Source organism: Platalea leucorodia (assembly GCF_965183815.1).
Source record: "Platalea leucorodia genome assembly, chromosome: 14".
NCBI classification, from domain to species: domain Eukaryota; kingdom Metazoa; phylum Chordata; class Aves; order Pelecaniformes; family Threskiornithidae; genus Platalea; species Platalea leucorodia.
In genome coordinates, this window is record NC_138836.1 from 8,773,034 (window position 1) to 8,789,354 (window position 16,321).

Consider the following 16,321-nt stretch of genomic DNA (forward strand, 5'->3'; position numbering starts at 1 on the left):
GTAATTTAAAAAAAAACCAAAACTGTCCGAAAAAAGAGAATATACAATCTATAGAAGTTTTAAGATGCTAATAAATATTTATAGTTAGCCAGCTTGTTAAGGAAATATTTTGGTCAAACTTCAAATATTAAGCTGTACTAGAAGGCACAAATCTCAACAGGAACTTGAGTTCAACACCACTGTAGAAACAGATTTGATGACTAATTTGATCATCTAATCAGTAATACAAAGCTACGTAATTACAGCAAGTAGACGTTCTTTATTTGTCATCCTCTGGGCAAAGTAAATGTAATCTTTAGATATATGTGGGCAATGCCTTCTGAAGAACTCTAGGACCTGTTGTACGTGAAGAAGAATGCCTTAAAAGTGCTTTTGTGATCCTTGTCTTATTTCTTTGTCTCTGGTTTCTGAAGGTAACAAGACAAGGCCCTACAGAGTCTGTCCTCTTTGCCAGTGCAATACAAAATCCCTCCCAAAGCCTGGTCTGTCACAGCATGGCAAGGTTTCTTCACAGAATTTTGTGTGCAACTTCCTTCCTCCTTGTTTGTTTTTGTTTGTTTGTTTAATTTCTTCTAAGACAACCTCCACCCTCTCCTCGCAAATGTTTCTTATGTGGAAATGCTGACACCTAACCACAAGACTGGAATATTTTTTTTTTGCAGCTGGCAGGAAGCTTGCGTAAAAATGCAGCTGTCAGGAGAAGAACTGGGAGAGCGTGTCCGTTTTCCTGTTGTGGAAGCCCGTTATTTGCCAGAAAACCACAAAAAAGTCCTCAAGATCCTCGAAGCCAGGTGACAGAGAAGGAGAGGTGTCCCGAAAGCTGCGAAGGAGCCCGGTGTCTCACGCTCCTGTCAGGAGCAGGCGGCGGCCGGCCCGGGGCCGCCGCCGGGAGGCTCTTACGGGCTGTGGCGCGAAGCCAGACCGCAGCCGCCCGCCGCCTCCCTCGGTCCCGCCGGAGGTTTCGGTGTCTTCGCGGCGTTCCGCCTGCGGCTGCGGGCGGTGAGGGGGCCTGCGCCGCCCTCCCTCCCGCTGAGGCGCGGGCAGGGCGGCCCGGCCCGGTGTACGAAGGCGGGAGGGGCTGTGGACAGCCGGCTGCCTCACACACAGCTGACGGCCGTCCGAGGAGAGGACATGGAGCCCTTAAGCCGCCGGCGGTCTCACTCCTCCTCCTCTGTGAAGCCCCTGAGGGGCTGGCTGACGTTGCTCACCAGGAACCAAGCGCTTTACTTTTTCTAAGAAGCCGATTCATTTTGTGTGTGGGTAATGGCGAATAGTTAGGGTGAGCTGTGACCTTTTACAAAAGAAAAGTTTAGTTGTCACCAGGATCTCTCACGTACAGCAGCTTTAAATAGCGTGCGTGCAAAGAGCTGGCTTGGTTCCCTCAGGATGCGCAGCCTGGTTATCCAGGGAAGGCAAGTGCTGGCTCAAAGCACAGGTTTCTATTTGGGAAGCGGGGAGAGCTCTTCCAGAACTGTTTGTGCCTTTCTTGGCTGGTTTGGACTCTGCCAGGCGACCCTGCTCGCTCTGTTCCCTTGGGTGGAGGTCCTGTGTTCAGTGCCTCAATGTTTGTTTTGTTTTTTGTTTCGTTTGCTTTGTTTTGTTTTCCTTGAAATTTGACTTTAGGGTCTGAAATAGGAGCGAATATGTTCTCTTTGACACATCCCATTCATCTCAATTATACGTGTAGGATTATGGCAAAAAGAACTGTGTTTCATTTAACTGTCCAATACTTGGGCCTAGCTGTTTCACCTGCCCAGATACCTGTTTACTTTTCAACTTTTATAATTGCTTTGCAGAGCATTGATAGAGACACTTCCTATGTAAAAAGGTTTTTGACCCATTGTGATAGGATTTGGTAGCTGAGGCTTACTGATGAAGTTTGTGTAAAAGCCAGACTGCAATTGCTAGATCACTACTAGGGGAGTAATAACACGTACTGGTTAGAAAATGAGACTTCAGATGAAGTTATAACGTCAATGATTAAGTTAGGTTGATGTAAAGAAGCTTCCAGAAAAATTTACTTGACTACTCAGTCCTATAGGGGCAAGGAGGGGCTGGATATACTAGTATTTTGTTAAAGCATAATCCAACGGACTGTGTGTATTCATGGGAGTTGTGCATGCCAATGGTGCATTATTATTCTCCAGCACTACTCTTGGAATAACACTTTTAATTTCTACTGGTTTATATGGATGTAACTGTGACGAGTACGCAGCAGCTCTGAAGGTGGATAGCATCTTTATGGCAGCTTTGTAAAAGGCTTTAAGGCAGTATTTTTCTACAATATGTGCTGGAAGTGTCCCAAAATTAAGAGAATGAGCTTCATTAAATCCTGTAGCATTACTCTGAGACAAAATGTTACTGTCTTGTTTTGCCCTTCAGCAAGGAGAACAGAATCCGTATTGGCCATATGGCATTCAGTTGGCTATATTGTCAATGTGAGACAAGGAAAAAAGGCAAAACTAGCCCTTGGCATTACCTTTCTGGGAGGTTTTGAATACTGACTTTAACTTGGAATACTAACTAGCTCATTAGTGTCTTGAAGAGTGTTCTGGGTAGTAGTAAAAGAAGTTTACTTCCATGTTGATTGTTTTTCTGGGAGAGCTGGCGGTTGGCTTTGGAATAATATGATGTTGATTTGTTCAGCATGTATATGTAGAATTTTATAGCATCAGTAAGATACTGTGCAAGCTTGGAGTTCCCTTTTTATTATTACAGATTTCCTGCCTGGAATTAATGTGGTTGTACATGTAAGAAGAACTGAATAAATTTAACAAAGAATAATGAACAGAAGCCATCCAGCCAAAACAAGTAAGTTAAAAAGGCTGAAAGGGAGATGTGTATCACTTGGTGCTGTGACAATATTCTGCCTCAAGCAAGCAGGTGGAAGAGAATAAAAGCCAAACTGAGCTTTCATTCACAAGGTCAATTCTTTGACTTGGGAATGAAAACAGTGTGAGACAGCATTCTGTGGTAAGGCTGTGAAGGCTTCACACTGTATCTGTCCTATTGTAGGCTTCCAGGGAAAGTTGCGTGTTTCAGCAGAATTGCAGAAGTTGTTCCCAGTCCCAGTTTCTCATCCTGAGAGGTCCTCCATTCTGGAAGAGCATCTGCTACAGTAGATGTCTGCAGAAGGTTTGCTAGAAATCACCATATACTGACAGTTAAGTCTGGTGATGAATTAAATTAAGTGCTTCTGTTTTGTCTGCAAAAAGTTTTTACTGATAAGCTAGGTCATCATGGAATACCGTATTTTTACACTCCTACTCAAAATGGCTGTGGTGGCAAGTCTGCTGTTTATTTTAACTACTTGGTATTTGATTGTGAGAAGATTGTTTTTCTAGAGGACAAGTAAGAGTAGAAGAGGAAAGGATCTCTTCTCTATGCATATGTAAAGTATCTTTAAATTTCTTGCAATGAGGTTCTTGCAAGGTTCTGAGTAAGAATTTTAATGTAGTGAATGGTTTTCAATGAACTGCAAATAGCAAGGAACCTGTCAGCAGGTGAAAAGCACTTTTGGGTACCCAATTTGATTAACCTGGCAGCTCCCAAATCCTCCAAAGATGAAATATTTTAAAATGGTATGTCTTCCCTCCAACTCCTCTTCCCCTCCCCCTCAAAAAAGGAAAAAGTAAGAAAAAATTGTAATGAGGCACCACAAACTGGGGTTACTCATGCATTTCTTTTGAGTTAAATTCTGGCATCACTGTCTGAAAAGTGTTCCAGGCAGATGTGTTCAGGAATTGTTATAAGAATACGATAGGTTGAAAAACATAGAGTACTCTCTTAATCATCTTTCTTCACTAACTCATAGATGTAATTTGAACTTTTTTCTGCTTCCTAACCTCTGATAAAAAATAACTTTTTTTTTTTTTAATTTGAATACTTAACATACTGAATGAAAAAAAAGTGTTAAAAAGAATACACCTGTCAGGACTATGTCTGTTTTTCAGCCCTTTTCAAACTTCTGTTTGTGTACTCTGAGGAGTATCTGCCCCTTTGTGCATCCTATCCAGAAGTTATATGAGTAGCAGCAATGGCTGTGTGTGGGCACCTGCTGCAGGTCAGGAAGCAGATAAATTGTTCCTCTTGGTTTGTGTAAAGTCTGCTGAAAGATTTTCTGTCAACTTGGATCAGCTTGTTGAGTGACTACCAAATGAATTTTACTTATGGAACTGATGTGGAATAATGCTTGGAGAATCATCAGGCAATAAAAACCCAATGGGGATGTACAGAGAAGGAAAAATACGTCCAGAATTAATTCCCTCTCCAGCCAGAAGGTTCTGACCTTTTCTCTGGCACTGTCCATGCTCTGCGATGAATATTATTGCAGAGCTCGAGGCTGGTTTTCTGCTGCATTCAGAAATGCTAGATGTTAAGTAAAACAAGTGCAAATTCTGGTATGTTGCCAGATAAGCACGCTGTGTGATAGTGACACAGGCTGTGATGTCTGTTTCTAAACTGAGGAACTCCTTAAGCCAGTAGAAGCCGGCAGTTAAAAATGTCCTCAAGGTGTAGAATCAGTCACTTACGCACACTGATGGAACAGAGAAAGTTCGAGAGGTGCTATCAGAGACCACGATCATCATGTAAACCAACAAATAGATTTCACACCTCTGAAAGAAGGAATTTCTCTCCCTTTGTCTGAATGAATTTCTAAGGTACATGGAAGTGCGTGCTACATGAAATACAAGTCAAGACTTCAGATTCCTAGTTTTCTTTTCAATGTGACACCATATCAGTAAGGAAGCGTAAAACCAAATAGTAACAATTAGCTTCTGTTGTATTCAAAAGAAAAATTTCAGTGCGAAAGCATCAGTGTTATTCTCTCATTATCAGCTTCCTCGTTCTTTCAGTTACTTTTCGAGATCTAATTTATGTTGCCATTTGGAGGAGGTGTTGGATACCAGTAATCATAGGTTTAATTGCGAGAGAAGTGAGGGAACCGCAGTGTGCTTCGCTGTAGTGGCCATCTCCCAGTAGATGGTGCCATTGTGCAATGCAATTTATTCTGAGAAGCACAAACTTTCGGCACTCTAGAGTTTCTGTACATTGTACAGCTCCTAGACTTCTGAAAAAACAATGTTCATTTCTTTAATGTTCTTTGTAAATTTTCAAATCCAGGGATAAAATTAATTTTTTAGTCTGCTCTAGGGAGGTATAAAGAGATGCTTTTAAAATAAAGGCAAATGATCAAATGTCCCACATTCAAGAGAAGACAATATACCCTGAAAACATATGTAGAAAAAACTCAGTTCATTCCTAGTTCACCAGGGATTTCTCTAGACTTGTGAAAACAACAACGTTTGTTATAATTCTATTATCTATGAGTATACTGAAACAGGAAGTGATAATTAAGCAAAATAGTTCACAGCTGTAAGGAACCAAAATGATTAAACGATTATACACGTCAAGGATTGGGGGATTAGACATCAGAGCTGCTTTTCTATTCTTGATTTAGTTACTGGAAAGCTTGTGTTGACTTCAGTATAGATGGACACAGATCTCTGAATTTTTATAAATTTTTAAATAAAATTTAGAAAATCCCAAACATTTGTAGATACACCTCTATAGCAATTAACTCTTTTTAAAATCATTGAACTTATGCAAGAAATTATGTGGAGCCTCCATTATCAGCGACAAGATTTGATGACTCCAGAATGTTGTGTTAAGAGAAATGTTTTGTCAGTAAGTTAATGACATAGAACTTGAAGGCAACACATGTAGAGACTTCATCTTTTCTGAAGAAAGTGAAACTCCCATCAGGAATGGGCATTTGAGACCAGAAGACAAAGTTTAGGGGCCCCAAAAGATTCGCTGGAATCAGCATGTGCTCTGTGAGGAAGTAAAATGTCAGTCCTAAACACCGGCACTGTGGTGTGCTCTTTGCTGTCACGCTAGCCAGCTGGAGAGCAAATGAAAACAAACAGCTGAAACGTGGTGTGAACTCCTAGCTTCCTTTCCTGTCATAAAGAACTGGCTGAAAACATTGCATTTGCAGAGGGAAAAATTTGAAAATCTTATTCAGCATTTTGCCCTTAGTTAGGAAAATAAGCTTTGCCTCTGATTTTAGGCAAAGCTCTGTTCAGATGACAGAGCTAATGTTTTTTGGGAAGTGTCATGTGTAAGCAAGTAGCAGGGGACCCAGCCAGCAGAAACAGGGATCGTGAATTCCCAGATGAGCACAGCTTTAATGTTTGAGGGTCCGATTCATTGGGCAGTAGATTAAATGTAATGGTTCCCATAGGTTTCAAAGGGCATTGTGTCAGATTATAATGACTATTCTGTCTGCTTCAGAAGGTGTGTTGCATTTTTGAGGTCAATCCTAATTTTCCCAGAAATATAATAGGGACTGAATAGAGCTCTTTATATGATGTATGTTAGAATAACTTTGTCTGATCTTATGTCTTGCAGAAAAACATGTATTGGGAGAGTACAATGAGATGACTGTTAGGAAAATATGCAGCTGTATTACTGGCACAGGTACGTTTAAGTTTGAATTCTTTAAGTCAATCTGATTTCCAGTTTAACAATGGAAAGTGGTCTCAAGCCATTCTTTTACATTTGAAATACTTTTCTCCCAAGTTTCATGATATTTTGGCTTAAATTCCTGCAGTTGAATTTACTTCTTGGATTTTGGTCAATACCAGCTAGATTTTCCTCTCCAGGGCAATGTTGAGAGCCTATCAAGACTATGACCATCTAATCGGCCTGTGAGATCTTATGGAACGTCCTTCACTTGGGAGTGACATCTCACAACAGCCTCGGGTTTTGGCACCATTAAACCCTACTCCTGACCTAGTTCATCCTAAAAGCCGGCCTTTTTACCTCAGTCTGAAACTAGCCTGGTTCTGAACTCGACCGTATTGGCTCATTCTGAAGGATATTGGCCTACACTCACTTTCTCCTTCCCTCGTTGTGGCTAAGAGGAGAGCCTTTGTCCCCTGTGGGAAAGACTGGTGTGGTTTTACTGAGCTTTGTATGTCCTGCTGAATTCTTTTATGGGGAAAGAGGGAAGGGGGAAATCTCCTTCCTTCCTAGTTTTTGTTATCAATAGTAAAAGCTGATCTACCTTTGTTCTCCACCTGCCATGTGTCCTCCTCCTCTTTTCCTTTACCTGGCTCTGGAGACCATTGTTGGCAAACAGCCAAACCACCAGTCTTTTGTTGGTGGTGTATTTCAAACAGACTGGACTAAGCAGAACAAATACTATTGCCAGTTAACCAGCTTACTTCTTAGTCATAAATTGCTATGACTATTGTGCCATTCTGTACTCCTTCCCTGCAAAACAGCTAGATAGATGCTTGTTCATATTGCTGATACATTGTTAAACAGACGAGCGTTTCCCTCCTGTTTCCTTTTGCAAAATACCACGCTTATGTGTGTAATACAAGCATTAAAGTACACTTATAGCTTTAAACTATTGTTTTGGGGAAAAAAATACAGTTTTCATTGACCCCAGGAGAAAAAAAAAGGGGGTTCATATAAACAGTGAAGCTTATGAGAACTGTATGTCTCATTTATAGACTTCTGTGAATGTATTTAGTATTGTTTTAAGCAGTGCTTTAACAAGCCTGGAAAATGTTGCTGGACGTAAAGGAAAGCATTGACTCTGTCTACAAAGGAAAGAAACTAAGAGATTAAGAGTTGAGCACTCGATTTTCAAGAATAACTAAATCACTACTTAGGGAGTTCTGGGACACACAACTTGAGAAACACTTTTGAAGGGCACAATTTCAACTCACTTTATCAAGCGTAAAGACAGAGTCAGTGTTAGGGCTCAAGTGGAATGACTTAAGTCTGACTTAAAAGTGGACTGATAAACTGAGAAAGGAATATCCTGAACAACTGAAAGGTACTGAACATTGAATTCCTAAAAGTTACAGAGTAAATTTTTTCTGGAAAAATGAAATCGGTGCTTAAATCTGCCCCTTCTGCATTGTCAGATTATTTAGGATTAAAAGCACATTTGTACAAAAAAAAAAAATAGTACCAAAGTAAGAAAAGTAGAAGAGGAGAGATAGGGACAGGACAGTATCTCTGTAATCCTTTTGCTTTTCTTGTTCTGCCCATTTCTCCCCCCTGCCCCCGAATATCAAAAAACTGGTCATGGTAATGAGATTTTGAATAATGATTACATTTTACTTTTTTTCACAACTAGTCGTCTTCAGAACAATTCCACCTAAATCAAAGCTGATGGCTACTGGTTTACTTGTGTTTAGGCTTTCTTTAGGCTTTCTACTGTCTTCAGGCTTTTGTCCGTAATCAGAAAAAAACCCTCAATTTTGTTAAAGGAAGTTGAGTAATTAAAGTGTTCTGAATTTTACATCAGTTCCTTACTGTATCTCAGGCAGACATTTACACCAGTGGAAACAGGGAAAAATTCTGAAGAAGAATGTTTTGCAACTTCTCCTCTGACCACATTTGCTCAATTTCTGCTTTCATTGTTTTGGATGCAGAGTTAATCATCCCTGATTTCAGGTTGGCTGTCGTATTGTCAGGCTACTTATACCATTGAAAAAAATTAAACAACACAGAAAAGGTCAGAAGATCTCTGAGGGATGCTTGAATTCAAACAGTGTCAAGCTACTAGCAGATTTAACTCTTGCTCCTGAGTATTCTCTATTTCAGATTGTGCCAGTGCTGCTTCAAATTTCTGCTGAGGAATGAAACTCCAACCAGTCCTTTTCTTGTGGGCTTTAAGTTTCATGATTGTGTGTTTTGCACTGTCTTAACTACATAAAATAAGACCTTGTGCAGTTTCCTGTTTCTGATACATGATGATAATATGAGAGGTCTGCCTGTCAATATTCTAGTCTAACACAACAGTAGCTGTGGTTTCTGAGATAATTTGGATTTATTGTGCACCCTACAGTAAAGCTGTTCTTTGCCACAGCAAAGATGAGAGATCTAAAAATGGAGGTAAAGGGGAAAAATGAATAATTATGTACATGTATTCTCTGAAAGAGTTCTCTGTGTCAGGATGAAGGGAAATATTTGCTCAAGGATCTGCTGAGGTCAAATAGCAAAGGTAATTTGTGTTCATAAATGGTTAGTTTTGACTTAAAAATACTGAAAGGAACTGCAGGATAAATGTCACTGGAACTTCTTGTTTTTTTAATACACCTTAAGAAATTAAACAAAGCGAATGCATTCGGTGGCGCCCTCAGGAAAAGTCCAGTCACTTCCTGAACAGTAATCTGCCTGTGAGCAGCAGATAGATTCTCATTGTTTGCCATTTCCAGTTTCCAGTAATGGGAACGATTACTTGATCTAGCCAGTTTCTGTTGAAGATCTGGGAAAACTTACAAATTTTAATGGCAAAATTTTATCTGTTTCCATAAAACAACAGAAAAAACCCCATAACCTGTTTTTGGTACCTGAAGGCATCACCTCTGATAATGAATATTGTTTTATTTTGGAATTAAGTGTCTGTTCTTCAGGAACGAGATGTATCTAGCTCTTCTGGTGATTTTCTTGCAGTGTAAGTTTGATAACTAACTATCTGGGTGGGTACATGTATGTCTGGTTTGTTTGGGCTTTGTTGGGGCTTTTTACTGTTTCCCATTACTGTCTCTCAACCTGTAAGCTTTGAAAATAACATTTCTTTTAATTTTTTTTCCAGGTTCAGAACTTTACACTCAGCAGAGAGGTAGGTAATGATAGGGTTTTTTCACATACAAATTTAAAATAAGTAGTTTAACTAATTCCTCAGTTGTTGGTGTGCATCCGTAACAGTGTTTATCTGGATTTGCTCTACTATAGTGCAGTACAAAATTTGACCATGAAAAAAAAAAAAAAAGTATTACTTGGTTGTGTTTCTTGGTATAGTGTTTAAATGAGAGATGTGCTGCTCATACTTTAATAAATGTTTTGGCGAAATCTTTCCTACAGTAATTTGCTTTACTGAGGCATACAAGAGAAGAGATTGGAGAGGAAATTTAATTACTAGTGTTTTGTTTTGGTCTTTAAAAAACCCTTTCATGCCCATAAGCAAGGAGGTAGGATGAAATTACAGAATATATGTTAAGGGCACTCTTTCCTGCTCTTTTTCTTGCAAAAGAAAAGATCATATCTGAGTACAGAACTTGCGTTCTGAAAGGAATGCGTTTACTTTTTATGTTATCATCTTGCTGACTTCCAGCACGTACACTCTGCACACTTCCTTTTTTCCATCATTAGGGAGAAACGTTTGCTTCTTGTTGTGATGTAGTCCATTCACATGCAATAAAATTTACAATTTTTGCATTGATTTTATGCCCAAAAGTCTGTCTAGCAAGGACAATTTATAAATAGCTGGTGAGTGTCCATGGCAAGGGACTTCTTTAGATGCAGGAAAGTTTTCCTGTTCTAGTAGCAAATTTCTAATACAAATCCTGGCCAAAATGGGCATAAACAAAAGCTGTAAGTTCTAAAGGAAGGGAAAGTGAATGAACTCATAAATCTTTCTTTGTACTTGTTCCTCTAGCTGTGTGAATAAAAACATTAATTATACCAGGATTCTAATAATTATAAAATTTTAAGCTACAATTTATTTATCATTGCTGTGGTTATAAACACAGAAGCACTATAGATATATTAATGCTATTATAAGCTTTATTTCTTAAAGTGCTTATCAATTTTTATTTTTTTTTAATGGGAATATTGTATTCAGTATATTTTTTCAGCGACTAACATATCTAAATTCTGAACTAATTGAAAGCATTGCTTCTGCATATGATTCTGCATTTGAATGAATCAGGGTATGATTACTAAGGACTCTTGAGAGTGTGATTGCTGGACTGCCAATAATGTGAAGTTAGGCATGTACATGTTTGCTTGCAGAACTTGAACCCAAATATCTTCTGTTACGCTCTAGTTATCCTAAACTAGAGATTTAAGATTATCCCGAGCTTGTGAGTTACATGTTTAAAGTGGAATTTGCTGAATGACATAACCCTAACCTTACTTTCCGATAAAAAATACTGGGATAACTCCAGGGATTTCTGCTAATTGGGGATGAATTGGCTTGGGGTTTAATACAACTCTAAGCAGGGCTTTACTGTCATTTTTCAGTTTATTCAGACAAGTACAAATACAAAATTTTGTTCACCTCTCAGATCTCCTGCCAATTAGAGTTGAAGACAGCAAACCATGAGAAATAAGTAAAATCAAGTAGTTGCAAACCTATTCTGGCGTCCCCTGTGTCTTCTAGGGAATTTAGTAGATTTGGCCGTGAGCATGGCCAAATCAATGATTCTTTCAGTCCCTCAAGGCAAAGACTGAGCAGATGGACAGTGTGTGCTGTGACTATCAGTAGTTGCCTCTAGTATATCTGTGCAGCGGAAGGTAAAGCTGCTACCACTGTCAACATCTGTCAGATCTGACCACAAAAATTATAACACCTGCTACGAGGGTGCAATGAATTAATTTTTGTGATTAAAATGTAGCAGCTTGAGATAACAGTATTATGTTGGATGAATTGAAAATAAATATGCTTTTTTTTTTTCCATCAAGTTTTTACTTTCAACAGAGTTGAAATCAAGGTTCAGCCATCTGTCAAAGTAAAGAATGGAGCGCCTATGTCAATTGTCTGCCATGCTGATATTAGCAAAAGTACCGATTTCCAGCTGAAGCATAACTTTACAATTTTTAAGGATGGCAAGCTTGTGTTCATGACCGTATCGGACAAAGGAGATGCACAATATGAAATACCTGTGGCTAGATCTTCAGATACAGGAGACTATGAATGTACTGTGGAAGCAGATGGAAAGGCAAAATCTAGTAACTCCTTACACGTTTGGGTAACAGGTGGGTAACTCCTTCAAACACAGCAGTTTTCTAAAATACAAAAAGAGAACAACCTTCCAGGGGAAGTAATAATAGTCAGTGCTAAATAGGATATCTTGCAAAGTGTTTTTTATCCATGGACATCATAGTACTATGCAAGAGTTTAGTACTAAATCCTAATGTTAAGGCACAGAAAGGAAATCATGATTGCAAGGCTACATGGCAGATCAGTGATAATCAGAAATACAATCTGTGCCTCCTGTGCCACCATCCCCTCTGTCCTGAGCCTCTGTTTCCTAGACTAGAGAAAGTATTATTTGTGAAAGCTGTGCCTATAGATCATAAACATGATGGAGGGTGGGTAGATTACTGGAAAAGCTGGAAATAATGTATAGAGATTTTCACCTTGTGACAGCCATTGCCAAAGCTAGTATTAACTGAGGACTACTTTTGTAGACAATGTTATATCAGTCTTGTTCTTTCATCTCTTATGAGAACAGGGGCCACCTCCATCTATGCTCTTTCTAGCCATGTGTTCTTGACTGCAAGTGACATGTTTCCCCTTGGAGAAGCAACTTGGAAAGAGGTCATTCAGCATTAAATAGGTACAGGGTTGTGCAGGGCCTGTAATTTTTCTTCAGAGGCCTGCGCCCCTATCTAGGTACAGAAGTTGGGATGGCAATTAGTTTCTTTGCTTGCTCATTTCTGAGTGGCAATAGGAAACACCGGGGAGGAAGCGGTCTTACCTTGAAAACTGCAAGTTTCATACTTTACACATTGCATCAAGATTGTACTACCCTCTCGGGGGACATTTTGTTCTTCTGAAGGTGCCTTGGCATGCACCCACACATCAAAAGAACTGTCTTCAAAAACTCGGTTCTTGCAGGTTATTTGCATCTGTTCATTAGCATAAATAACTAACATAGTAATCAGAGATAGTGTTTATTTCGGGATTATGCAACATTCTATTTCTTTTCTTGTTTTCTGTTCTAAGGAATGACCAAGCCAATCCTGACTGCTGAGAAAAAAGAAGTTTTAGAGGGTGAAGTTGTGAAATTACGTTGTGAGCTGCCAGAAGAAGTACCTCCTTTACTTTTCTTTTTCCGGAAGATAAAGATGAATTCAACACCTAAAGAAAAAGCTGTATTTGAACCATACAGAAATTTTTCTGTAATGGAATTTTCTGTTGAAGAAGATGATAATATTTTACAATTTGATTGCTTTGGTCGGAGAAATGTAAAACTCGAATTTGAAAGCTCAAAACACAGCAACACAACACTTGTTACAGTCAGGGGTAAGTTGCTTAGCTTTTCTTTTTACATTTCTTTGCTTGCTATAATTAAAAAGTTGGGTCATGAGTTTATATGTATTCTCTTGCAGAACCATTTATAAAGCCTACTCTGAATGCCAAGCCCTCAAGTAATATCACAGAAGGAGACAGAATACAGTTTGAATGCTCAACTGTGGTAGCCCAAATGCGTGACATTGAAATCATACTCCAGAAAAACAAAACAATACTGAACAGTGTACGAGATGAGAAACTTTTGAAATACTCTGCAGTAGCTACTCTAGAGGACAGTGGTGAATACCTGTGTAAGGTGGAGCAAGGGAGAATATCTAAAACCACCAAACTGAACGTTATTGTGTCAGGTAACACCTCTGTTCATCTTAGATTTTACTCAACAGATTAATATTTAAATGTAAATTTGGTAGAACTCAAGATCCAAGTGTAACCTCCAGATCCAAGTGTAAATTTTTGCTAAGTTAAAGGCTATTAAGATTTAGATGTTGGTTTCTGATTTTTGCCTGCCAGTACTTTCCAACAAAATAATACTTTCAAATAATACACATGAGAAGTGGTTTCAAGTGATTGCTAAATTTCTGTTTTCCCTGAAAATATTATTATATTAAAATAACATGGTAGGGTTTTTTTTTTCTGATTGTAAACTTTCTGTATGTCCTTCATTCTGTAGACCTTGAGATAGGTAGTCGTATTTTAGGCTCAATTTGAATGAATTTGTTCTCTCTTTATCTTGCAGAGTTATTCCCCAGGCCAATATTGTCTCCTTCTATGAGTAAGCTGGATGAAAATAAAGAATTAACTTTGAATTGCAGCATTAGTGGTTTTCAGAAAGCTAACTTCTCTATATTGCGGAAAAATTCAAATGGAGACATCTGCTTGAAAAATTCTAGAAACTTAACAATAATAGTTAATGTGAATGATACTGGATCCTATATCTGTAAAGCTGAAGTAAAAGGAATAGTCAAGGAGAGCAAACCTGTGAGGATAAATGTTTATGGTGAGTTGATACAGAGGCTTCGAACCCAATGGTGGGGGGAAAAAATCAAAATCATAAGCTTATAAATAAGCACGTCCGTTTACAGAAACAGTCTCTAGTCCATGAACTGGCAGGGTGTCTATTAGTTCTTGCAATATTAATTTCTGTGAGATGTGCTTGTCATCTTTAGCTGTAGGGGATTTGGCCTACCATGATCTAATCAAGTCAGACTTTTCCAGGGCTGGCCCTAGGAGAAGGAAGTTAGCATGTCTTCCTTCTGTTCCCTTGATTCTGCTAGGTGCCAAGTAAACTCTCATTCATTACCATTTGCAGGAGCTGGGAATGTTCTGCAAACCTTTCACTCATCAGTTTGATCTGAAACTCTGTCAGTGTCTGCCTTGAATCCCTCCCCCTGACCCTCCAGGCAGAAAGCCATGACAGCCAGAGGTCATCTGGATAGCTCTACTCCAGAAAAGCCAGTTTTTTTGCTATCAATACAACCCCCTCACCAGCACACTAATTATAAACACCCTAGTTTCCTTCCCTCTCATGGAACAAACACAGTCGGTTCTCAAGTCTGTAAAGGGGGATTAACTGGGTTGTGACTCACTGTGCTGCAGAAACAGAGGTCCCTGATTAGGTGCTGCAGGATCCATCTCAGGTAATACATGCAATGGTACTTGCATATATTTTTGCTCTACAGAGTTACTCCTTGGGTCAGAGTTAGTTCTGGAGTTTGGATGATCCACGGCTGTGTCACTGATCCTTTTTTTGTTTTCCCTTACATTATCCTTGTATGCTATTTTATTCTAAGTCACATATGTCCTATTATCTATGGTTTTGTTTTGTTCAAGTCACCCCCTGCTTCCATTCTATCAATAAGGAAGAGCTTCCCAATATAGACTGTGCGTGCAAACTAGCTAAACATTGTATGTTTATATGTTTTCTACAAAATAATGTTGTGTCTTTCGGCCTTATGCAGTGTAATTTGCAAGAATTTCTTCTTTTATTCCCCTTTTAGCTCCAGTCTCCAAGCCAACTCTTTCCGTTGTCAGTGGTTTACCGGAGGTGGTATTAGGGAAGCCTCTACAGTTAATCTGTCGTTCAGTGATGGGAACACCGCCAATAACATTCACATTCTATAAAGGAAATGAAGTTAAGAAAATAGTAATTAATGATACATATGCTACATTCTTGGATGAAAATATTAGACAAAATGACAAAAGAGGATACAAATGTGATGCTAGAAATAATCACTCCAGTGGTATGAAAACTAGCAATATTCTAAACATCACAGTAATAGGTAAGTCTGTTTAATTCTTCTTCTTGTCTGATGTCATATTTTGATTTTTGAAACTGTAGCAGCAAATGATGGACTAAGCAAAATGGATGTGAAATGTTTAAAAATTTTTGCTCATTCGAATTAAAAATAGTTGGAGATCTGTATCACAGACTATTCGTCACTAAAGTAAAAATCCTGATAGTAATCCAAATCAAGTTAACTACAATTGAGTTTATTTTAACATTAAAAACAGATCTGACTTGAAATCTTACAGAAGCTGTTTTAGTAAAATGAATGATTAAAAATTTCAGGACCAGATCTGTTTTCTTCATGTTTGATTTTCGTAGGACTGGATTAAATGTATACATAATGATATTGGAGTTGGTCTATGATTTTACTCACTAAAATAATTGAGGTAGCTAGATTCCTGGTAAAAGATGTAAATCTGCGCTTTTAATAATTCCTCTAAATAGCTCTGTTATTAGTTGCAGTTTTCAGAGGCACTGAGCATATGCTCAACACCAGAAGCTGCAGTTGCTAAGTAGCTGTGAAAGTCAGTCTATTCTTATGCCTTATTAGCAACTAGGAGTTACTGTATATGAGCAAAGTCTCTGATCTACAAATATGTGTGAAGTAGAAAGGGAAAATTCCTCTGCCCCCGAGGGAAGTTGATAGTTGAAGCTTTAAAAAGAAGATGAACTGGCAGTCCACGGAAGAAAGCATGATGTCTGATATACGCTGGGAGTCTTAGCAGTACTCCAAGAAGGGGAATGCAAGTGAAAAAGCTGTGATTTGCAAATGTGCTATTGGCAGATATGAAGAGAAATTGAAGCAAATAATAATTCTGTAGTAGGCCACGTAAGATCGGTGTCAGGACTGGTCAGTCTTAAAACATCTGCATGTGGTTTTCCCTGTCATTACGCGTGTAAGGGAGCATCTTGTCTTGGTAGGATTTTTTAACCAGTGTACCGTGTTTCTGTAGGTTTATTTG

The 16,321-nt window shown here is 38.8% G+C and overlaps 1 protein-coding gene across 9 annotated transcripts in view; it reads left to right on the forward strand.

Moving 5' to 3' along the window:
* The first annotated feature begins 9,244 nt into the window (after positions 1–9,244).
* Positions 9,245–16,321, forward strand: part of PECAM1 (platelet and endothelial cell adhesion molecule 1) — a 35,632-nt gene continuing 28,555 nt past the window's right edge. For all 9 annotated transcript variants that reach the window (XR_014229790.1, XM_082327028.1, XM_082327029.1 and 6 more), the window contains exons 1-7: positions 9,245–9,484; positions 9,626–9,652; positions 11,497–11,790; positions 12,764–13,063; positions 13,150–13,419; positions 13,809–14,069; positions 15,070–15,351. Coding sequence is in view for 8 of the 9 variants with exons in the window: in XM_082327028.1 (XP_082183154.1) it covers positions 9,451–9,484; positions 9,626–9,652; positions 11,497–11,790; positions 12,764–13,063; positions 13,150–13,419; positions 13,809–14,069; positions 15,070–15,351 (1,468 nt within the window). In the remaining variant the exon portion in view is untranslated. The remainder of the gene's footprint in view (positions 9,485–9,625; positions 9,653–11,496; positions 11,791–12,763; positions 13,064–13,149; positions 13,420–13,808; positions 14,070–15,069; positions 15,352–16,321) is intronic.